Source organism: Cnephaeus nilssonii, assembly GCF_951640355.1.
Source record: "Cnephaeus nilssonii genome assembly, chromosome: 2".
NCBI classification, from domain to species: Eukaryota; Metazoa; Chordata; class Mammalia; order Chiroptera; family Vespertilionidae; genus Cnephaeus; species Cnephaeus nilssonii.
Genome location: NC_137073.1, coordinates 78,106,593 through 78,131,839, shown reverse-complemented (window position 1 = coordinate 78,131,839; position 25,247 = coordinate 78,106,593). Strand labels below are relative to the sequence as shown.

The 25,247-nt window shown below is 37.0% G+C and overlaps 1 protein-coding gene across 1 annotated transcript in view; it reads left to right on the top strand.

Annotated features, from left to right (window-relative positions):
* BDP1 (BDP1 general transcription factor IIIB subunit) overlaps positions 1-25,247 on the top strand; it is a 95,069-nt gene that overhangs the window by 65,999 nt on the left and 3,823 nt on the right. Inside the window, 14 exon segments of the mRNA XM_079788025.1 lie at positions 387-774; positions 5,138-5,260; positions 7,693-7,729; positions 8,213-8,305; positions 9,814-10,039; positions 10,527-10,684; positions 12,041-12,191; positions 12,420-12,600; positions 13,645-13,708; positions 14,062-14,248; positions 14,992-15,196; positions 17,129-17,168; positions 18,031-18,298; positions 19,424-19,670. Coding sequence (XP_079644151.1) covers positions 387-774; positions 5,138-5,260; positions 7,693-7,729; positions 8,213-8,305; positions 9,814-10,039; positions 10,527-10,684; positions 12,041-12,191; positions 12,420-12,600; positions 13,645-13,708; positions 14,062-14,248; positions 14,992-15,196; positions 17,129-17,168; positions 18,031-18,298; positions 19,424-19,670 — 2,368 coding nt within the window.

Below are 25,247 nucleotides of genomic sequence, written 5' to 3'. Positions count from 1 at the left end.
CCACCTATTTTGTATTTATTGGCCCATTGACTGTCATTCCTATTTCCTCTGATAATTTCCAATCTTGTGTTTTATCTCCACTTATATAGCAAGGGGGGAAATGGCCCAGAAATAAAACTTATTATGAAAAATTTGTGGGTAGATAACTAAGCTTTTATTTTATTTATTTTTTAAGAATTGTATTTTTTATGTTTTTATATTCAGATAACTCTGAATGAGAAACTAATAGTAAGTTTCTTCTTTTCACAGTATAAGTTTTTGACAGAATGAGTGGTGGGAATTTTCATTTTAAGGCTTGAGTTGGGATTTCAATCTAAAAGTTTGGTTTTCATTAAAATTATCCTGTGTGTGCAGTGACTATGTTGTTATTTTGATTAAACCTCCAGCCATTCACAACTGTTGAAAGAATCAAATTACTCTAAAATTGCTCTCAATCAAAGAACAGCTATCTCTTCTGCCTCCGGATATGAGATGGATCATACTGAAAGGAGAATGCATCGAAAGATCAAACCAACTGTCAACAAAGGGCGTGGATCAAAACGAATTCGGAGTAAGACTTCAAAGAAGGAACCTAGAGCTCCCAAGGCCATGCTGGTGACTCTTAGGGCTTCCCAGGAAGAGGACGAAGATGATGTGGAAGATTTTGAATCTGCCTATGAAGAAGAAAGCTATCATCTTGCTCCAGAAGAAATAAACAAAGCTCCAGTGTTTGTACCTGTTGGTCTCAGATCTCCTGAACCTGTTTCTACTCATATTGAGGAAACGATGGAAGAGGTAGTTTCTTTTTTGAGTGCTTGGGACTTTGTCTTACTTGTATTTTTCTCTTAGTGGGTCATTTTTTCTGCTCTTAGTGAATATTAGGATTTGTAGAGTTCATTCTCTAAATTACCTCTACCAAATATAATTTTTATAGGCTTAGGCTGAGTTCTGATTAGTAGACAAGGTAGAAGAGACATATTTCTATATACTCTTAAATGTAGTAAAATACACATAACATAAAATTTACCATGTTAACCATTTTTGAGTATAGTGCAGTGGCATTAAGTATATTCATTTCATTGTGCTATACCATCATCACCATCTATCCCCAGAACATTTTTATCTTGCAAAACGAAAGCTCTGTACGTATCAAACAATAATTCCCCAGTACCATCTCCCCTTTAGGTTGTGCTTACCACCATTCCATTTTTGTCTCTATGACTTTAGGTACCTTGTGTAGTATTTCTTGTACAGTATTAGTCATTTTTGTTAGTAGTTTGTTTCACTTAGCATCATGTTTTCAAGGTTCATCTATGTTTGATCATGTGCCAGAATGTCCTCCTTTTTAAAGGATGAATAATACTCCATTCCACATTTTGTTTATTCATCTGTCAGTGCACGTTTGGTTTACTGCCACCTTTTGGATAATATAAAGAATGCTGCTATGAACATGGGTGTACAAATATCTCTTCTAACACCTGCTTTTAATTTTTGGGGGGAATATACCTAGAAGTGGAATTGCTGGATCATATGGTAAATTTTAAATTTATTTTAATTTTTTTAAATGTTAAGTTTCACTGATTTTTAAAAAAATATGTTTTTATTGATTTTAGAGAGAGAGGTAGAGAGGAAGGGCGAGGGAGGGGGGCGAGGGGGGGGGGAAAGAGAGAGAGAGAGAGAGAGAGAAAGAGAAATATAGAAATACCGGTGAGAGAAACATCGATAGGCTGCCTCCTACGTACCCATCACTGGGGATGGAACCCACAACCCGGGCATATGCCCTGACTTGGAATCGAACCGGCAACCTCATGGTGCATGGGACGATGCTCAAACAACTGAGCCATACTGGCCAAGGCCCATTTTTCTTTTTTTTTTTAGCAACCACCATACTGTTTTCCATAGCAGCTGCATCATTGTACATGGTGTACAAAGGCTCTAATTTCTTCACATCCTCACCAACACTTGTTATTTTCTTTCTTTCTTTTTTTTGGATACTTGCCATCCTAATGGATGTGAGATGGAGGAACATACTACTTCAACTTACTTTATTATAAAAGCTCCTTACTCCTTTGCCTCTAGGTCTAGTATTTCAACTTTGTAACTTCAAAGTTTTCTGTTTTGCCTCAATTTTCAATGATTTACGTGGCTTATAGAGTAGCATATATCAATCAGTTTTGTAGTAAGTACTCATGATAGTTACTGAGTCATTTGAAACAGAATCAGAAGTGAGCTGAGATGGTATTGATGGTAATAATAAAAGAAGTAGGATACATAAAACAATTCAAATAATGTTAAGTTACCCAGAATTAATGGATTACTGAATCTATAAATTTACATTTATGGATGGTGGTCCAAACCAACTTTTTATTTTTTATTTTTATTGATTTCAGAGGGGGAAGGCAGAGGGAGAGAAAAATAGAAACATCAATGATGAGAGAGAGCCCAGCCAGCGTGGCTCAGTGGTTGAGCATCTACCTATGAATCAGGAGGTCATGATTCAATTCCCAGTCAGGGCACATGCCCGGGTTGCGGACTCGATCTCCAGGTGGCAGCAAATCAGTGATTCTCTCTCATCCTTGATGTTTCCATCTCTCTCTCCCTCTTTCTTTCTCTCTGAAATCAATAAAAAATTTTTTTAATGAGAATCATTGATCATCTGCCTCCGGCACACCCCCTACTGGAGATCGAGCCTGCAACCCGGGCATGTGCCCTTGACCAGAATCGAACTTGGGACCCTTCAGTCTGCAGGCCGATGCTCTATCCACTGGGCCAAACCAGCTAGGGCCCAAACCATCTTTCCTCACTGTTACTAACACGCTAAGTGTTATAAAGCTATTGAGTTAGAATGGTTGAAGGTAAACAAAAATGATGCAAATTCAAGTTGTTTCTTGTAACTAAAAGTTCAAAGTAAAGATAGTGAATTTAAGCTTTAGTTGAAACTAAGAAAATGCAAAAGGAAGGTTAATTTTGTGCAAGGAGAGCTGTTTTAGCACTGCATGTGAATTTAATTAGCTATATGTTTTATATTTTACAGATTTCTTTGGGTGACAGGCAAATTGCTAGTCAAAACTAATGTCAGAAATTTCTGAAAATCAGGTTCCAAGATTTATCCCTGTATTACTATAGAATACCTTCTTAAATAGCATTAATCATAATAATTGAGGAAAGAAAGTTAAAATTTTATTCCTTATGGCAAGATTACTAAGGCAGGGAAATTGTTTTTATGTTAGAAAATGTTTCCTTAAAAAGCATTGAAATACAATGGCATATTATTAAATCATAAAGGAATATAAAGTATTGATATATACTACAGTATGAATCGTGAAACCTTGAAGACGTGCTAAGCGAAAGAAGCCAGTTACCAAAAAAAATAAAAATAAAAAATCACATATTATTCTATTCATATGAAATGTCCAAAATAAGAAAATCTATAGAGGCAGAAGTAGATTACTGGTTTCTTAGGGATGAAGGTCTGGGTTTCTTTTTTGAAGCAATAAAAGTGTTCTAAAGTGATTGGTGATGGGTGTACATATTTGTGCATAATCCAAGAAACATATTATACTAGAGGCCCAGTGCACGAAATTCATGCATGGATAGGGTCCCTAGTGGCTGCCAGCTGCTGGCCGGGGTGCCTCCCTTCCCCTGGCTGCCTGCCACTGCCAGCCCACCCTCTGGTCAAACTCCCAGTCAACCTCCTGGTCGAGGGGACAATTTGCATATTAGGCTTTTATTATATAGGGTTATACACACACACACACACACACACTTTAAATGGGTGTATTTTATGTTGTGTAAATTATATCTCAGTGAAGCTGTTAAAAATTAAAACTTTGACACTGGATGGTGTTCAAAGAACCAACTCTCAGTTATCTGGAATATTCCCATTTTCATGCAACTTTTCAGAAAATGTTTTGTCTTTTCAAATCACTTTAACTTTTTTATCATCCCAGGCCTGTAGGACATTAGCATAGATTTTTCTCTAATGTTTGCTTCTGAGAAAACAAAACAGAACACACAGGTGTTACTGTAATATGTCTTGAAGGCAGATTTTCATACTTGACTCTGTATTCAGTTCCTACTGAATCACACAGTCTTTTATACTCTTCTTTCTGTTATTAAGGGAATAAGAGCCACACTGTCTTAAATGTAGTCTAGGACTAAGTAACACTGCTAAATGAAGGGTAAATGTGAGTGAACCCATTATTTTACATAGCCATTGACATGGCTATCAAGAATGATACAGGTTTTGGGTTGCAGGAGAGGGTAATATTCTATATAATAAAAACCTAATATGCTAAGTGTCCAGTTGACCAGTCGGCTGTTCAACCAATCAAAGCATAATATGCTAATGATATGCTAAGGTCGCTCAACCACTCACTAGGATGTTCACTGACCACCAGGGGGCAGACACTCAGACTGGTGTAGGTTAGCTTGCTGCTGGGGTCCGGCCGATTGGGACTGGGTGAGATGGGCTGGACATGCCTTGGAGCCCTCCCGCGGTCCCTCTCCAGCTGACCAACCTCCCACGTCTCTCCCTGGCCCCAGTTGTGCACTGGTGGGGTTCCTCAGCCTGGCCTGCACCCTCTTGCAATCCGGGACCCCTCGGGGAGCCGGTTTTGGACCGATCCCGCAGGCCAGGCCGAGGGACCCCACTGGTGCACGAATTCATGCACCAGGCCTCTAGTATATATTTAAGAGCTTTCAACTGATCTCTATTATAGTACTTAAGACAGTGTATAGTTAGTTGATTATATATCTGTTTTTCTTAGATTGTGAGTTCCTTGAGGGCTGGGACTAAACTTGTCTCATTCAGCTGCAGCCCTCTAATTTTTAGGAAGCACTATAAATGCTAACAGACTGATGAGATTAATTATGTGAAAGTAGGGACAAAGTGGGGATAATGGAAAATTAAATGCTAGGTACTAGGAAGATTAGCCTTGGAAAAGTTGCTTACTGGTTATAAGACTCTCAGGCCCCTCAAAAGCCTTACATGTTTTACTTTTGCCAAGTTGATGTCAAATCAGTGTAAAAATGACTATTCTTCAGTTTTATAATTGTGTATGAATCTGGATTATTTTTTCAGTTTACCATTTTATTTTATTTGTTTGTCTGTGTATAGTATGCCAATATGAAGTAATAAGACTTTTCATTTTGACAGCTTGAAATAACCGTGAATGTCCCAGATATCGGATTCATAACTGTTGATGAACATCAGCTCTCAAACACAGATGTGACCACTCAGGAAATGAAAAAGGAAGAAAATTTGAATGTATTGTCAGTTGTAAGCATCCATTTTAATGTTTTGTGTTTAATTCTTTGTTTACTTTCAAAAGACTGGAAGCTTGGTGCTCTCTCTCTGGGGAGCACAGCCGCGCCTTTCCCCATCCCTCCCTTCGTTCTATAGGTGTATTACTTTGCTTTTCTCTCTCTGGAGCTCCAGGGGCCCTTCTTTGGCTTCTATAAACTTGTTTCCCAAGCCTACACAGCCCAACTGGCTCACTTCTACTTTGTAACTTTTTAAAAAAAAGACTGGAAGTTTATTTTGAATACTTTAGGTTTACAAGCAGTTCACTAATTTTTGTCATGTAGGGAGCTGTGTGAATAGTAGAAATTAATGAATAATCCATAGGTTTTGTATTTGACCTGAAGAGCAGTGATCTTTGTGTATGTATGTGGGGATAGCTCTTAATATTCTCATAATCTTACGTTGCATTAAATCTATACCAAATATAAATTATTTTGAATATATTTAATTGCATTTTGCTTGGTATTCTTTCTTATTTGGTTAGAATTTATCTTAATTTTGAAAATGAAGACTTGAAATTACAAACTTTTAAAAAACTTCTTTATTAAGACACAATCCGCACACCATACAGTTCACCCATTTAAAGTGTACAATTCAATGACTTTTAGTATACAGTTATGTGCAAACATCATCACAGTTAATTTTAGAACATTTTCATCACTTCAAAAAGAAACCCCATACCCATTAGCAGTTGCTCCCCACTGCTTTCCATCCTTCCCAGGTCTAGCCAACCAATCTACTTTCTGTCACTATAGATCTGTGTATTCTGGACATTGCATGTAAATGGACTCATATGGATTTTGTGTCTGGCTTCATTTAGCATAATGTTTTCAAGGTTCATTATTGTAGCATGAATCAAGGTCAGTGATGGCTCCTTCAGGAGGCTCTGAGGGAGAAGCCATCCCAGGCCATTCTCTTACTTATGGCAGTTGTTGCGGTCCTTGTCATTGCTTGGCTCATAGCAGCACAATTCCAAACTTTGCCTTCATTGCCATGGCTTTCTCTCTGTATGTGTGTCTGTGTTTCTTCTCCTCTTATAGGACAGCAGTCATATTGGATTAGGGCCAACCCTAATCCTGTTGGACCTCATTTTAACTTGATTACCTCTACAAAGACTGTGTGTCCCAGATAAGGTCATATTCACAGTACTGAGGGTTAGGACTTGAACATCTTTCTGGGGGACACAATTCAATTTACAATACTTGCCAATCTGGCTGTCCTTTATTTCTTTTGCTTGCCGAATTGCCCTGGCTGGAACCTCCAATACAATGTTGACTACAGGTGACAAGAGTGGACATTCTTGTCTCTTTCCTGGTCTTAGCAGAAAACATTTAATCTTTCACCATTAAGTTTGATGTTAGCTATGGTGTTTTTCATAGATGTCCTTTATAAAATTAAAGAAATTCTATTTCTAGTTTGTGTGAGTATTTTATCATGAAAGGGTGTTAGAATTTATAATATGCTTTTTCTGCATCTATTGAAATGATCATGTGATATTTGTTTTTTATTGTATTGATATGATGTATTATACTGATTGAATTTTGGATGTTAAACAAAACATTCCACCCTGGGATAAATCCTACTTGTTCATGATGTGTAATTTTTATATATTGCTGAATTCTGTTTGCTTGTATTTCACTGAGGGTTTTTGTGTCCATATTCATATTAGATACTGGTCTATTACCTGTTATGAATCTTACACCTGCCCCTCTTAGAAAGAAAGCCCTCTAGCTGGGTCCTGCAGGGAGAAAGGGCCCTGTTTTCTTGGCTGCAGCAGTTGGAGGTAGAGTCTCTGTCTGCTGAGCTGGGGAGAAGGAGAAAGAGAGCAATCTTTGTTCAAATACCACCAACTCTTCCCTTTGTTATTAAGTTTTCATGAGTAGATGATCTTTCATTCTATGCTCTTAGGATCATTTCCAGAGGCCTTAATGGTTGCTTTTAAATAAATTTCACCATTTTCAATGGGGAGAGGGTCAGCAGAGCTCCTTATGCGGTCATGCTGGACATCAGTCCTATAACTTCTTAGTAGTATAAAAAAATTGTGATATTTTTCAGGCCATGGTTTCCATTGAGTCAAAACTATGCCAGCTATGACTAAAGCTGAAGGATTATAAAGTGAAGAACTAAAGTAAGAATGGTAGATGCAGATTTCAATATAATCATAATTAAAATTTGTACATATACTAAGAAAAGGTAAAATAAGGAGCAACAGACAAAAGAACTTGGCTTTTTATTTCTGTTTTTGTTTATGAAATTTTATGAATAGTTATAATTAAGGGGGGGAGGGGAAACCAGTTCCCACTCCATTGCAATTTAAAGCACAGATAGATCTGTACAACATAGTGTTTTTTGAGATATAGAACAAATAATTTGGGAAACTACATAAGATATTACTTTTTCTCTTTTAGGAAATGACCACAGGTGAACATACCCAAGATGAAACAGGTAACTGTTAATAGGAAACTGTTAAAAACTACTTGGGTTAACACTAGCACAGTGATATAGTAGTGGTGGTAGTTCGTAAATGAGTAATTTTGCTGGAGAATTGAACAAAAATGATTCAGCTTTTGAATGTGTTATCTCTAGGAGAAATGTGAATTCTTGGAATGTTACTGTAGAAAATGAGTTGAGTTAAATGTTTAGTAAAGAAGTATTTTTTTCTCTGATTTGTATAAATGCATTTTTTTGAAGATACTAAGTTACTTAATGGGAGGGAGGCATTTGCAGTGAGTAAAAGCCAACAGTTGATGATTTCTTTACTTATAGTAAATTGATGAAAACATTACCCTAGTAAGGGATTAGTGGTATAGAGGATATTGAAACTTGTTACTAGAGGATAAACACCTGAATTTAAAAACTTTTTCTGAGTAAACAAACAAATTTCCAGATTCATTCTTCTGTTTTAATGTTGGTATATTTTCTCACAAGATACCAACGACGGAAGCACTGAAGCTGCCATTACTTTACTTACAATGGGAGATCTAGTGTTGCAGTCAGAGATCAGTGCAGAGCAGAGTGATGGTAAGAATGAAAAATAAGTCCTCAAAAAAAGAAACTTTTAAGAAATTATACCCACATTTGTATAATAAGTGAATACCTGCCTGTTACATTTGAAGTTGGCACCACTTCGTTGTTTTTTCCGAAAAGATAATATGTATGCAATGATCCATTTAACTGCCCCTTTAGATGTAGTGGCCACCATTTCAAGATAGTGCACTTGATTGATTTATTTGTTTGTTTGTTTGTTTGTTTGTTTTTTTAAATATATTTTATTGATTTTTTTTACAGAGAGGAAGGGAGAGGGATAGAGAGTTAGAAACATCGATGAGAGAGAAACACCGATCAGCTGCCTCCTGCACACTCCCTACTGGGGATGTGCCCACAACCAAGCTACATGCCCTTGACCGGAATCGAATCTGGGACCCTTGAGTCCGCAGGCCGACGCTCTATCCACTGAGCCAAACCGATTAGGGCTGCACTTGGTTTATTAAGAGTAATTTGTATTTGTGGAATAGTTGTTCAGTGCTGTATCCCCAGCACATAGTACGTGCTCAGTTACCTTTGTTATCATAAACATCATTGGTTAACTGCACTTATTGATCACTGATTACTTTATACATGTTTCTTTAGCAAAGGAGCTGCTTCTTTAGGTAGTTTGACAGTTACGTGACATTCGAATACAGTATGACAGAGCAGTAGCCATCATTGAGATTATTTGGTTTAGAATGTTCTATTAGTTTGGACTGAGCCAAATTATATGTCAACCCAGATTTTTAATATTTTAGGCTGACCTTACAGAGAAGCAATGGTCTTGACTAAGTATTTTACTCTATGAATGTCATGCAGATACAGAAATGTTTCTTTTAAAGATGTGTAAACCGTAGATTGTATGAGATGAACAGAATCATGGTTTATCTTTTTTTGTTTTAATCCTCACTTGAGGATATGTTTTTATTGATTTTAGAGAGAGGGGGATGGAGAAGGTAAAGGAGAAACATCATTGTGAGAGATACATCCATCAGTTGCCTCCCATACCAAGGATTGAACCCACAACCTTGGTATGTGCCCTGACCGGGAATTAAACCTGTGACCTTTTGGTGTACTAGATGATGCTCCAATCAATTGAGCCTCCTGGCCAGAATGGGCTTCATTCTCTTTTTTTTTTTTTTTTCAGGCTTGATTCTTAATTGCATAGTATTGCTTTGGAGCCTGTCACAAATCTCTAAGACATAAAATACAGGTTTTGAAAAATTGTAAATAAAGGTGATTTTCTTAATTTTTATGAGGTTATATAGTTATTGAAAGTAACAAAAAGATTCATTTTTACTTATAATAACCCAAATACTTCAGTCTATAAGAATTATTAAGCTTAGAATAGGTAAAATATTTGGCATGAAGAATGGGATCATAAATTTAATTTTAGAGCCCAAAAGAGCAAACTTTAAAAACAGTATAGAATTTTGCAATTGCTGAATATTGAAGGATTTATTTTGACATCTATTTGTATTTTCTATTTTTTTCTGCAATAGGAATATGTGTACTTCCTGGTGTTCATTCAAAGGATAAAAGCCATATTCCTTTTAACCCAGATAATGTCAGTGACAAAATTGTTTATGAATGTCAGGAGCTTTCTTCACCTGTCAATAGTATACCTCTTTCATCATTAGAAGAAAACAAGATTGAATTGGAGGAACAAAGTACTAAAGAAGAAATTGGTTTAAAGGAGAAAGTAAAGGAAAATGCTAGATCAACCAGGTTTATTTTGCTTTATTAAATTATTATTTCTTTTGAGTTTTACCAAAAATAAATTACAGTATCCTATTAATAAATATATTTAAACCATCAATTTAGTTAATAGATTTAAATAATACTTGTATAAATGGTAAAGTAGGCAGTACTGATTCCTTATCCTTTAAAGTAATAATTTGCTGATTGTGATTTTAGTTTGATGTTTTGCATATTAAAATTACTGCAATAAGCGTGCCTTTAAAGCTTTAATGAAATAGTTTTATGTAAATAGTTTTAGTCTCTGTTTTACAAATATGGTCCAGAATCTCTTCCCTTCTCAAGACCTTTAGAAAAGTTACTACCACGTAATTTTAGCATTAAGAAATGAAACTTCAGACAATGTGGCTCCTTAGAAGGTAGCACATATCTGTATCAGTGCTAGACAGAATGTATCAATGTGAGAGAGAATTCTTACACATTGATGGATTTCTCTCTTTTCCCCCTCTTTTTCTAGGAATACAACTTCTGAGGTGACCAGTAATTTGAGAATGAGAAGGAGATTTGCTAAGCCTAAGCCAAATCTTAAGAAGATTTTAGGGACCAACAGATTTGGTGCTCACCAGGAAGTTCCCAATTTGCTTGTAACCAAAGGAGAAGTGGAAATTCAAAGAGGTAAATTTTATTGTTCCCTTGCAAAAATTACTTTGACACAAGAAATTACATAACATTTCAAATGGAGTATTCAGTTGTTAAAGTTATTTTAACTTACTATTAATTTCAAATGTACAAAAAGTAGAAGGAGCTATAAAATAAATACCTATAAATCCACCAGTTGGTTTCAATAGTTAATACCATTTTACTATATTTACTTGATCAAACTTTCTCTTCATATATACTTTTTTCTGTGTGTGAATGTGTGTGTGTGTACATGAATGTTCAAGCACACATTTCTTAGAAAGGTATACATGCATGTGGCAGAAAATAAGACAGTGCCCAAAAGGCATACGATTTTAAAAACTCCCTCCTCTTTAGGTTCCCAGACCTCTAATCCCACTTCTAGTGGTAAACTACTTTTCACCATTTTTATTATAGACTTCCAGAAAGATTTTGTACACATAAGCATCTAATGAGAGTGTGTGTATGCCCATACATTCATATATACATACGTATGTATATTTCTTTCAGGAAGAATAAAAATATATGCATACAGTACACTATTCTGCACTTTTAAAAATGTATGACTTAGTGGTGTTGATAAATTTACCGAGATTGTGTTAAACCCTGTATGTTGTGTGTAGAAGGTCTGGATAGTTAACATTATCATTTCTGTTTTGGGATTCTTGATTTCTGGGTTTTCTCTTTCAGCCAGCAATGCCTGTTACTTACTCTGGTCTGAGCAGTACCCAGAAGCACTCTCATGCTGGCTCAAGTTATCTTTCCTATATAGAAGTCATTTTCTTTCCCTTTGTAACATTATTCTTTGTAGAACAGCTCCTTCCCAGTACTTTTCCCAAGGTGGAACTAACCAGACCTCATGTATATCCACCTCTAAACTTCTTTTGTTGGTGGATTTCTAATTATACTGCTATTACCACTAAATGGGGATGCAGTTTTTGTGGTAGTCAGGAGTGAAATATGTGCCCTGTGAATAAACTGGCTTTTTGGCTTGGCAGGCGTGGCTCAGTGGTTGAGCATGAACCTGTGAACCAGGAGGTCACTGTTCAATTCCTAGTCGGGGCATATGCCTAGATTGCTGGCTCGATTCCCAGGAGAGGTTGTGCAGGAGGCAACCGATCAGTGATTCTCTCTCATCACTGATGTTCTATCTCTCTCTCCCTCCCCCTTCATCTCTCTGAAATCAATAAAAATACATTAAAAAATAAATAATAATAAACTTGCTTTTTGGATTAAGAGATGTTTGAAAGAGTCCACTATATAGTGATCTGTCTTTGAAGAGAAAATATGTTTCTAATATGGAGATTTTAGCTGTACTATTTTGGATTATATCTTAAATGTTTTTTATTTAAGAAACGGAGAAAAATGCTCCTAAAGCAACAGGATTAGAAGATAAAAACCTTGAATCAGAAACAATAGCAGAGAATAAGGAGCAGAGCAGATTGGCACATGACCATGCTATTGAAGAGACCAGTATTTTGCAGGAAGCAAGCCTAAAGGAAAGGTAAAGAGGAGAGATTGGTTTCTATTATGTTTCAACTGTATCCTTAAGCTTTGGCTGTAAGAATTTAATTTAAAAACACATCCAGTTTCTGTTGTATTAATATAATATAAAAGTTTAAAAAACATTAAAATAGATGAATTTGATGTACCTAGCTCTAAACATGCTGTGGTTGTCTGCTTGATTTCAAATATATACTGAAACTCTAATACATACTAATTTCTCTTTCAGAAAGGAAGACCAAGCACAGGGATCTCAAGAAGTTCAGATATTGCCATTTGCTCCAGTTGTTTCCTCTGAGACAAGCTCCCACACACTTGGTTTGGGTAGGGGTCTTAGTGAGAGTTCTATTGGAGAGCCCCTGGAAAAGGACTCGAATGGAGACAATGTGCTTACACCTTATGTGCCAGAGGTAAAAGAATGAAAAATATAACAAGTGGTGGCTAGGTATTTGTTCCTCATTTAAAAAAAAAATTAAGGAATAATATAAACACAATACCTTTCACCCTCTTTAATGTGCAATTCTATACATTTTGACAAACATATATAGTCATGTGACTAATACATGAACAGTTCAATCATCCCCCAAATTCTCTGGTGTCCTTCTTTAGTTACCCCTCCTCTCCCACTCCCAGCCCCTGGCAACCACTGATCTGTTTTGTCTTTGCAAGAATGTACTGTGATAGAATTTTTATTGTTTTTAGTCTCTGGAGCACAGAGATAAACTAGCCAATACCTAGCTTTGTTGTAAAAGCTTTGAAAAGGGAAGTGTTTGTACACAGAGAATTCACCTCTTGCTACTTAACCCCTGGATCTGAGAAGATACGTGTTGAACACTATGTGAGATATGGGGATACAGAGTTGTGGGAAACAAATGAATAAACTTAGTCTGATCGGTGTTAAGGAAGAGAGTTGCACAAGACTCTGTAGGAGTGAGTGATCCTCAAACCCAATCCAATGAAATCAATCTCGGGGGAGGGGAATAGGGCCCAGACGTTAGCATATATATATATAATTTTATTGATTTCAGAGATGAAAGGAGAGGGAGAGAGAGATAGAAACATCAATAATGAGAGAATCATTTATCAGCTGCCTCCTACAGATCTCTTACTGGGGATCGAGCTCACAACCCAGGCATGTGCCCTTGACCAGTATCAAACCCGAGATCCTACAGTCCCCAGGCTGAAGCTCTTTCCACTGAGCCAAACCAGCTAGGGCTCCCTTTCCTGTCAAAATTCATTTCATAGACTACACATATTGAACAATTTAGTCTGAATTGCTGTGTGTAAATGTTTATTGGTACAACTAAGTTTCAAAAACACTTTGAAAAATTGCATAGGGTTAGATAATTGTTGAGTTTTGAAACCATAACTGTTCAGTATATCAAATTGTCAGGAAAACTTTTTAAAACTGAGATTTGGTCAACCTTACTTTTTCATTTTAATTTTTATGGCAGTGTATACCAACTAGTACTCCAGAAGTCCAACAAGAGAATGTAAGCAATCCTCAGGATTTAGCAGGTATGATAATCTGCTTCAATAAAGTATCGTAGAACCTAACAGTATGGCTTTTATTCCCCGATTTGACTGCGGAAAAAACAAAACAGTTGTGTGTGTTTTTTGATGGGGAGAGGTCTATGATGGCTTTAAAGTAAAAAAACAAATAAGAAAAACAAATTGAAGTATTTTGTTGCTCAAAATTATAAATTTCCATAGTGAATCATCTTTATCCTTTATAAAATTACTTTTTTGGGGGGGATGTCATTCAATTTTTATTCTTAGTGATAAGTTGTTTTGAGACTTTTTTAGAAATTAAATGATTTTCTGTTCTTTCATGGTTCAGCTTTTCATTACTAACTTTTGAATTTTGATAGTGAATCTAGTTGGTAATGTACATCATGATGCTGAGGAAGAGCAAGCATTCATTTTAACTCTGGTGGAAATTCCAACCAATGCAGTAGAAGAATTTACTGATAACGCTACACAGTTAATGCCAAACCCTTTACTGCCAGCGCCCATATTGGTCAAGTCAGTGACTACAGAAGAAAAGGGTGACATGAGGTAATGGATGAGCTAAACTGTTTTTGCTAGGAGAAAAATTGCTTTATGAATCAAATAGTATTGATAGGAACGAGCCATTTACCAATATTTGTAATTCTAGATATCTTATTTAGTAATCATGTGGTAGAGAAGAAATCATTTATTTTATATCTGATGAAGATGTCACAAATGTATATTTTTTTTGTATGAAACTTGTGTGGTATTTTATGTATTTTGAAAGCTAAAAACACCTACAAATGTAGATCATAAAGTGGCATCTATTAAAGGTATGGTTACTTTGTAAACATTTATATATACCTTAAATTTTGTTACTTTGTAAATAAATATATATCTTAAATACATTCACAGAAAGATGCAAAAATAGGAGAGGTAATATTTCTATATATTTTTGATACTCATTTTAATTCTTTACAGTAGAATTCTTAAGTTGTATTTTAACAGTCACTGATTAAGATGCTTAATTGTATATTAAATATAATTAGAAATTGAAGTCTTTTATATCAGAAAGAGACATTTTAGATTAAAATTTAACTTGACAGACATTTTTTATACCTCAGATTTAATTCTGTAGTATGGAATTTAAGTTCTAAGCCTTTAAGTATTAATGGAGTTCAATAACCTTTTTTTTGGTCATAGCCATGTATGTGTTAGTTACTTTGAAGTGTTTTTGGCAATTTTGATTGGAATAGCTCAGTCTTTAACCTCTAATTAACTGATTTAATGTGTATGTATTTTCTATGCAGTATGAATTTTCCAATAACTTCAGTTGGCCATGATGCCATGTGTTTTTCTAATTCTGGAAGAGATGCTTCTGAAAAGCCTCCCGCTAATTTGGATCTTATGTCTAGGAAGAGATTTCATTATGGGTCTGATGAAAGTGACCATGTTCCTCCTGCCAAAAAACATTCACTCACTTTAAGAGATGATTGTCAAGAATATACCTCTGAGGTAAGAGAGCCACTAAGTAAGATGGCCATATTATAACAGATTGATTTGTTTTCTTCCTTTATATTCTTTATACTAGAGGCCCGGTGCACAAAATTCGTGCACTTCGGGGGGGGGGGGCGGTCCACTCAGCCCGGCCTGCACCCTCTTGCAGTCCAGGAGCCCTCGGGGATGTCTTATTGCCAAGGAGGCGGGAGAGGCTGCACTCACCAGCTGTGAGCTCGGCTTCTGGCTGAGTGGTGCTCCCCCTATGGGAGTGCACTGACCACCAGGGGGCAGCTCCTGCATTGAGCGTCTGCCCCCTGGTGTTCAGTGTGCATCATAGCGACCAGTCATTGCCATTTGGTCAATTTGCATATTAGCCTTTTATATAGGATAAAGACTAGAGGCCTGGTGCATGAATTCATGCATGGGTGGGGTTTCTTGGCCTGGCCGGCGATCAAGGCCTTTTGGGGGGCCAGCCGGGAGGAGGAACCCTGGGAAGTTGGCTGGCTGGCCCCCTAATTGGGGCCAATGGGGGGGCCAACCAGCCGGGGGGGGGGGCAGGGAGAGGCCATGGGAGGTTGGCCGGTCGGCCCCCTGATCGGGAGGAAGGTCAATGGGAGGTTGGCCAGCCCCCCTGATCGGGGCCAATTGGGGAGACAGCCAAGGGAAGGGACCATGGGAGGTTGGCCGGCCAGGGAGGGGCTGTGGGAGTTTGGCTGTGGGAGTGCACTGACCACCAGGGGGCAGCTCCTGCATTGAGCGTCTGCCCCCTGGTTGTCAGTATGCGTCATAGTGACTAGTTGACCAGTCGTTCCGGTCGCTCGGTCATAATGGTCGCTTAGGCTTTTATATATGTAGACTAGAGGCCCGGTACACAAAATTCATGCATGGGGGGGTGTCCCTCAGCCCAGCCTGCACCCTCTCCAATCTGGGACCCCTTGGGGGATATCCGACTGCCAGTTTAGGCCAAATCCCACAGGCCATCTTCTTTTTTTAAAGCACAGTACTCCTTCATGTGCCAGGCCATTTTTTTGCTACTTCTTTTTCAGAACCGTTCCCTTAAAACAGGGGTGGAGAACCTTTTTTATGTCAAGGACCATTTGGATATTTATAACATCATTCTCATAAATATTTATAACATCATATTTATAATATCAACTTAAAAATTAGCCTTCTATATTTGGTCAAACATTGAATTAACTCACACCGAATGCCTTGGCAGGAACAGACGAAATGATTTCGCAGGCCTTATATGGCGCATGAACCAGACTTTCTCCACCCCTGCCTTAAAACATACAAACTTCTTTAACTCAACCATCACTATCTTAGGGAAGCCTGATAATACTATGCAGATTCAATCAGCATGCACTGTGTTGTATGTTTCTTAGCACCCTCTGTTTTTTTGTTTGTGGTACTTACAATGTATGTACATTATGTAACCATACTATGGCAAAGTTAATTTAGCATCTGTATTCTCAAAGGGACACTTGAAGACCAGTAGTCCTTAGATGATAGCAGACATCAGAGTGTATCCTTGTATATCTGATAGGTGTAAAGTGGTCCCCAGAATAGTTTTAATTTCTCTTATTATGAGTAAGGTTTGAACATCTTTTCATATTTTTAAGCCATTTGTGTTTTCTGTGAGATGACTGTGTATTCCTTACCCATTTTTTAATTAGGTTGTTAATCTTTTTCTTATAGATTTGAAGGAACTCTCTTATATATGCCTGAGATATGAGTTGCAGATATTTTTCCCAGTTGGTTATTTGTCATTTGACTATTTTATGTGGTTTTCACATGCAGACTTTTTTGGTTAACTTAAAAAAAAAATTCTTTGTTGTTGAAAGTATTACATATGTTTCCTTTTGCCCCCACTGACCTCTCCCAGCCTGCTTCATTTTATTTGATAAATGAATTTCTAATTTTTTTTTGTAAATTTTCTTAAAACAGGTATGTTCAAAGGAATTAATAAATGTTTTTGAGGAGACAGGTGAGTAAATAAATTTTAATGTGATTATATTTTCCTAAGTACCCCTGATTATTTTTGATGCATTTTGTTCAAATTTGGGATTGAAGCAGAGTCTTGCTCACTGTTCTCTAAGAATCATGCATTTATTATTAGATTTTCCCCCTGCTGAGATTATGGATTTGGCACTTTGGTAGCCATAAAAGTCTACTTTCTTCCTGTATTTATTTATTTATTTTTGTTTTTAAAAATATATATTTTATTGATTTTTTACAGAGAGGAAGGGAGAGGAATAGAGAGTTAGAAACATCGATGAGAGAGAAACATCGATCAGCTGCCTCCTGCACACCTCCTACTGGGGATGTGCCCGCAACCAAGGTACATGCCCTTGACCAGAATCGAACCCGAGATCTTTCAGTCCACAGACCGACGCTCTATCCACTGAGCCAAACCGGTTTCGGCTCTTCCTGTATTTATTAGAAAACCACATCTCTACAGGATTCCTCAGAAAGCTCAACAACTACATTTTAGGAATTAGAAAGCTGGGTTCAAAGGAATTTTCGTAGGTCCTTCGCTATACCCTGAGATTAGAAAATGATCACTTTGTTAGTTTAAGAAATATTTATGGAGAGATTTTCTAGGTGAAAATATATTGATAAGACTATTCTTGAGAAGCTGTTACTTTAACTTTTAGCTAGCTATATTATTCTTAAGCGTCCAGGTAACTCCCTAATTTATAATTTAGCTTATTCTAATTATAATTTAGCTTACTAGAGCACATTTATGATAGAATGTTATGGGTTTTTTCCTTCAAATATTGAAGTTCCATTGGTTGTATTAATTTTAATATATTTTCTTACTGTTTTTTTTTTCTGTTTTTTTTAAGGGATGTCTTACAAGGGACAAAGTATCTTCCCTACTTCAGAAAGCACACATACAACACCAGAACCTCAGAAAGAACAACTTGAAGCAACTTTTCAGAGTATGGGATCTAGACCTCTTGATAAAATAATAGATACACATATAGAAAAGAATTCACCTCAGTTACCTCAGGATAAGGTGATTGTGTCTGATAAGAAAGAAGGAGCTTGTGCAGCTTCTAAGTCTGAACAAGTGGATAGCATCACATCATCTTCAAAAACCCCACTATCAAGGTATCTTGAGAAAATCTCTAAGGGCTGAAACTTTGACTCTTTAGATAGAAAATGTTTAGAGTTTAGTATTGTACATTTGGTTTTCCACATTGTCCTTGGTTAATATTTTGATCCTTATTTATTCTATCATGTAATAGCTGCCAGTGCACATGTAGATGATCTGAGACATAGGGCTAACATCAGAAGTAGTTTTGGATGTTGTTTTATTGAGGTCCCAGAAAATGTGCATTTTTCTCTCTTATGGCATACCAAAAAGGCAAACCATGGCTTTGTCTCTATGAGAGTAAGTGTAGAATTTAAGCCCAAAGCCAGGTTTCCCCACATTATTTTCCTCATACTCTAGAGCAAAGCATTCTGGCTTATGGATAATTATTGTTCTTGTCAGCAGTTTTAAAGTCATTAATATGGTGTTGGTGAGTTGAAGCGGAAGGACATGTACTAACCTCCACTAAAGGAAAGGGGGGAAGGGCATATGTAGCTTTAAAAGGCATATTTAGTGAATCTACCATTCTAGTTATCTAAACTACAGAAAGTAAAGCTCAGCAATATCTTTTCTGGTCTAAGAAATGTGCTGAATATAGAAGGAGGGAGGCATCATGGGGTTTGGGGTTAAAACCGACTGAGAAGCAGTATTCTAGAATATGGGTCAGCAAATTTTTTTGCTAAAGATTGTGTAGTATATATTTTAGGCTTTGTGGCCCATATGTCTTTGTTGCAACTACTCAACCCTGTATTTATAGTGCAAAAGCAATCACTTAAACAGATGAACACAACTGTGTTCAGTAAAACTTGTTTATAGAATCAAGTGGTGGGCTACATTTGGCCTAGTTTGCTAACATCTGCTCTAGAGCCTTACTATTCAGTATGATCATGGGACCAGCAGCATGGACATCATTTGAGAACTTGTTAGAAATATAGAACCCAGGCTCCACCCCCCATTAATTCAGTCAGAATTTTCATTTTAATAAGATTTTCAGGTGATTTGTATGCACTTTTAAGCACTAATTTTATGCACTAGTGCCATATTACTAGTACATATGCCATTGTAGGATTAATGGAAAGAAGTTGGTATTAAGAATGTGTCTTCCTGGATATTCTTCAATATCTTTATGTTTGTATTTCTAGACCTGGCAGAAGACCCCTGGGATTTTTGTCTTTAATATGTTCAAAGAATAATTTGGAGTCTGATGAACCTACTCAGGTTCATAGAAAGAAACGCCTAAAACCCCTTATACCTATATCAAGACAGAATTTGAAAAGATCCAATCCACTTAGTGAAAGCCAGAAAAAAGTTGAAGAGTCCTCTGATATGCATCCATCTCCAAGTATTGTTAATACTCAATCTGAGAATATTGGCAGTTCAGCAACTCAGGTATGTATGTGATAACTACTTCATTGTTTATATAGAATGAGTTGGATATCAGACTCAACTAGTAAAAACATGGCAATTGTTATTTTTATTCGAATGTCAGAAATTATTGCAGAGCAAATCTTATATATCTCCTTCCCATCATCCTCCCCACTCACCACCATATTGAAAGAAGATAAGGTAGGAAGTTACAGCTAGTTTATTAGTACAGAGCCATTGAACTAGCTGTAAATAGACTCTTAATTGCCATTTCTTTAAAGCAAAGACTCTTCTGACCTATAATGGAAGCAAAACAAAGCAGTGCTTGCATTTTATTTACTTGCCAAGAAATGTCCTGACATCTATAAGAATTAAAGGTAAAATTAGAATTTGTTTGTATGTTTTATTTTTATGCATTCCGAAGCTGTGCATATGGGAAGTACTGGGATGGAAAAATCTGTGAACCTGTATCAAAGACTTCAGAAGAATATTGGGGTGACTTAACATCTCAGTAAAGGCTGGTGATCTATAATGGGTAGCATGAAACTTAAAGGAGTACTTTTGTAAAAAAAAATTTAAAAATTTTTAAATTTTTCATGTTATTTCCCAGAATTTTTTTCTGAGACCAAGATTTTCTGAGTCTTTATTATTATTGCCAGATTACTTTGGAGAACAGTGCTGTAATTACCCAATTTATGTGAGATTTTTATGTGTGTAAAAAAGCCATGTACCTTCTAGCTCTTTGCTGCAAGTAGTTTTTTCAAGTTTACTTCTTTAAATTTTTGATTTTTTTTATATACATACGTTTTTGAATGTTTAGTCAAATCGATTCCTTTTTTATTGCAATTTCTTAAATTGCTTTTATGATTAGGGAGTTATTGTTTTTTTAATATATTTTTCTTGATTTCTCAGAGGAAGGGAGAGGGAAAGAGAGATAGAAACATCAATAATGAGAGAGAATCATTCATCAGCTGCCTTCTGCATGCCCGCCACTGGGGACTATGCCCACAACCCAGGCATGTGCCCTTGACCAGAATCGAACCCGGGACCCTTCACTCCGCAGGCTGACGCTCTATCCACTGAGCCAAACCAGCCAGGGCTGATTAGGGAGTTTTCATCCAGAGATATAAAATTTTCAGTTTTAAAATTAATTCTATTCATGGTTATTGACTTTGGTATATAGGTATAATTGGTATATAGTGAGAGGCAAGAATCTAAACTAAATGTTATTTTTAAATTTCTATTTTATTATTATTTTGAATAAGTAATATATTCCACATTTTAAAATTCCTAATCTGTGAAAAAGACTTTACAGTAAAATGTTTCCCACATCTGTCCTTGAGCTTCCTAGTTCCCCTTTTCCACAAATATATAGTATTATCAATTTTTGGTTTACTTTGCCAGAGATACTTTATGTATACACAAATATGAACATTTTTCTTTTTTATATAAATAATAGTATACTATTCTCTTCCATATTGCTTTCTCTTCCTTATAGTACATCTTGGAGATGTTTGCAAAATAGTAAAGAGCTCCTCTTTCTCTTGCTTTCTTCTTAAAAAATTTAAATTACACTTTATGTTGACATCACTGTAGATTCACACCAGTTGTAAAAATGAATACAGAGAGATTCCAGTGTATATACCCTTTATACAGTTTTCCCCAATGATAGCATCTTATAAACCTATGGTACAGTATCACAATCAGGATACTGACATTGCTACAGTCAAGATACTGAACAGTTCTGTCATCACAGGGAACCTTTGTGGTGCCCATTTATAGACACACCCACTTCTGCCTCACCCCCACCCCACTCTCTCCTTGACTTCTGGAAACCAGTTCTCCATTAAATTTATCATTTCAAAAAAGTGATGTACTAGTAAAATTGCATTGTATTACTGGTATATACAGTTGTGTAAATGGATTCATACATTTGGAATTGGCATTCTTTCATTAAAAAGAGTTCCCTACAGGGTCATTTAAATGGTTTGTGCATCAACAGTTTTTTACCTTTTTATTGCTGAATAGTAGTATTCCATAGTGTGGATGTACTAGTTTTGTTTATCTATTTATCCATTGAAGGGCATTGGGAGTTGTTTTGAGTTTTTGGCTATCCTGTATAATAAAGAGGTAATATGCAAATTGACCATCATTCCAACACACAAAGTGGCTGCCTCCATGTGGACACAAGATGGCCACCACAAGAAGAGGTAATAATGCAAATTGACCATCATTCCAACACACAAGATGGCCGCCCCCATGTGGACACAAGATGGCCACCACAAGATGGCCATCAGAGGAAGGCTGTTGGAGGCGATCAGGCCTTCAGAGGAGGACAGTTGGGGAGGGCCAGGCCAGCTGGGGAGGGCAGTTGGGGGCACCAGGTCTGCAGGGGAGGGCAGTTGGGGGCGACCAGGCCTGCAGGGGAGGGCAGTTGGGGGGGACCAGGCCTGTAGTGTAGGGCAGTTGCGGGGGGGACCAGGCATGCAGGGGAGGGCAGTTGGGGGCAACCAGGCCTGCAGGGGAGGGCAGTTGAGGGCAACCAGGCCTGCAAGGGAGGGCAGTTGGGGGCAACCAGGCCAGCAGGGGAGGGCAGTTGGAGGGGGACCAGGCCTGCAGGGAGGACAGTTGGGGGCAAGCAGGCCTGCAGGGGAGGACAGTTAGGGGCAACCAGGCTGTCAAGGGAGGGCAGTTAGGGGTGACCAGGCCAGCAGGGGTGGGCAGTTGAGGGGGACCAGGCCTGCAGGGGAGGGCAGTTGGGGGCGAGGAGGCCTGCAGGGGAGGGCAGTTAGGGGCAATTGGGCCGGCAGGGGAGTGGTTAGGGGGTGATCAGGCTGGCAGGCAGAAGCTGTTAGGGGCAATCAGGCAGGCAGGCAGGCGAGCGATTGGGAGCCATGGATGTCCGACTGCCTGTTTAGGCCCCGATCCCACTGGGCCCAGATTGGAGAGGGTACAGGCTGTGCTGAGGGACCCCCCCCCCCCCCCCCGTGCACGAATTTCATGCACCAGGCCTCTATTTATGAATAAAGCTGCTGTGGACATTTGTATACAGATATTTGTTTTCGTTTGTTAGTAATAGTGCTATCCTTATTTTTAATGATGATAATATATTCCATTGTTTGGGCATACCATAAAGTAATATTGGTCTCATATGGTAGGCATTTAGGTTATTCCTAATTATTTGCTATTTCAAACAATGTAGTAATAGCAATAACTTATAATTGGGCCATTTTGTATATTTATCTGAAGGTTAAATTTCCTAGAAATAGAATTGCTGCTTAAAAGGAATGATTATTCTTTTGGCAGATACTGGCTGATTGTCCTTTATAGGGATTATATCAGTTTCTGTTTTTTCAGCAGTAGATGAGAGGGCCTTTTTTTTCACAGGAACATGTTAACAATTTTCTTTTACTTTTATCATTCTTCTTAGATATATAATGAGCATGTATGAGTGAGGTTGAGCATCTCTTCTTGTATTTGAATCATGTATGCTTTTTCTGTGAACTATCTGTTCATATCATTTGACTTTATAAAGAATTGGTTATATGTCTTTTTCATATTGATTTGTAGAAGCTATTATTATGTTAAAGAAAACCCTTTGTGTGTGATATAGGTTGTAGATACGTTATTCTCTGTATGTCATTTGTCTTTTGATTTTATGTATGGAGGTTTTTGCTATGCAGACATTTTTTATTTTTACATATAGATGAATTTCAATCTTTTATGGCTTCTGGTTTTCCTGTCATTTATAAAGACACTCCCTATCCCCCACTCCAGGCTTATAAAAGTTTTTCCATGGTATTTTACAGTAGATTTTTAAAAAAATGTTTTTACATTTAAATCTTTTGATCCATATATAATTTCTTTTGGTGAAGTATAGGCCTGACTTTTCTGAGATGGCTATATAGTTATCACCATCATTTATTGAATAATCCAACTTCTCTTATTTTCCTTTTAGAAACATCACTTTTATCAGATACTAAATTTCCATCCATATGTGTTGGAGGTATTTTTAGTCTCCTATTTAATTGATATATATGTCTGTGTCTGTGCCAATACTATCCTGTCTTAATTTTTGATAGATTTATAACTGCTAATTTTTTATAAAGTTGCTTTAATTTGTGATGATTCCTTTGGGTACGGTTTTGTTTCATGTCTATTTTTATACTGGTTATTAAGATATTGTCATTGTAGTGCTTGCTTCAGCACCACACATACTAAAATTGGAATGATACAGAGAAGATTAGCATGGCCTCTGTGCAAGGATGACATGCAAATTTGTGAAGCATTCCATATTTTTTTAAAAACACATAGCCATATCAATTGATGCAGAAAAAGCATTTGTCAAAATCCAACACTCTTTCTTGATAAAAACCCTCAGGAAAGTGGGAATAGAGGGATCATACCTCAAGATAATAAAAGCCTTATATGATAAACCTACAGTCAACATCGTACTCAATGGCCAAAAACTAAAACCATTTCCCCTAAGGACAGGAGCAAGACAAGGATACCCACTTTCACCACTCTTGTTCGACATAGTAGTGGAAGTGCTAGCCATAGCAATTAGACAAGAAGAAGAAATAAAAGGTATCCAGATTGGAAAAGAGGAAGGAAAACTGTCATTATTTTCAGATGACATAATACTGTACATAGAAAACCCTAAAGACTCCATCAAAAAATTATTAGACTTAATAAATGAATCCGGCAATGTAGCAGGATACAAAATTAATGCCCAGAAATCTATGGTATTTTTATAAAATAATAGTGAACTTACAGAAAGAGAGATTAAAAATGTGATAGAGGAAGACATAAACAGATGGAAGAACATACCATGTTCATGGATTGGTAGAATCAACATCATTAAAATGTCCATGCTACCCAAAGCAATCTATAGATTCAATGCACTCCCCATTAAAATACCAATGGCATATTTCACAGACATAGAAAGAACTCTCCAAAAATTCATCTGGAATAAAAAAAGACCCTGAATAACTGCAGTAATCCTGAGAAAGAAGGACAAAGTAGGACGGATCTCAATACCAGATATCAAGCTATATTACAAAGCCACTGTTCTCAAAATTGCCTGGTACTGGCACAAGAACAGACATATAGACCAATGGAATAGAATAGAGAACCCAGATATCGACCCAAACCACTATGCTCCATTAATATTTGACAAAGGAGGCAAGATCATACAATGGAGTCAAGACAGTCTCTTCAATAAATGGTGTTGGGGAATATTGGACAGATACATGCGGAAAAACAAAACAAAACTAGACCACCAAGTTACACTATACACAAAAATAAACTCAAAATGGATAAAGGACTTAAACGTAAGCAGGGAAACAAACCATAAAAATCTTATAGGAATCTATAGGCAGCAAAATCTCAGACATATGCCGAAGAAATATCTTCACTGATACAGCTCCTAGGGCAATGGGAACTAAAGAGAAAATAAACAAATGGGGACTACATAAAAATAAAAATCTTCTGCACAGTATAAGAAACCATCAATAAAACAACAAGAAAGCCCACTGCATGGGAGAACATATTTGCCAATGTTATCTCCGATGAGGGTTTAATCGCCAACATTTACAGGGA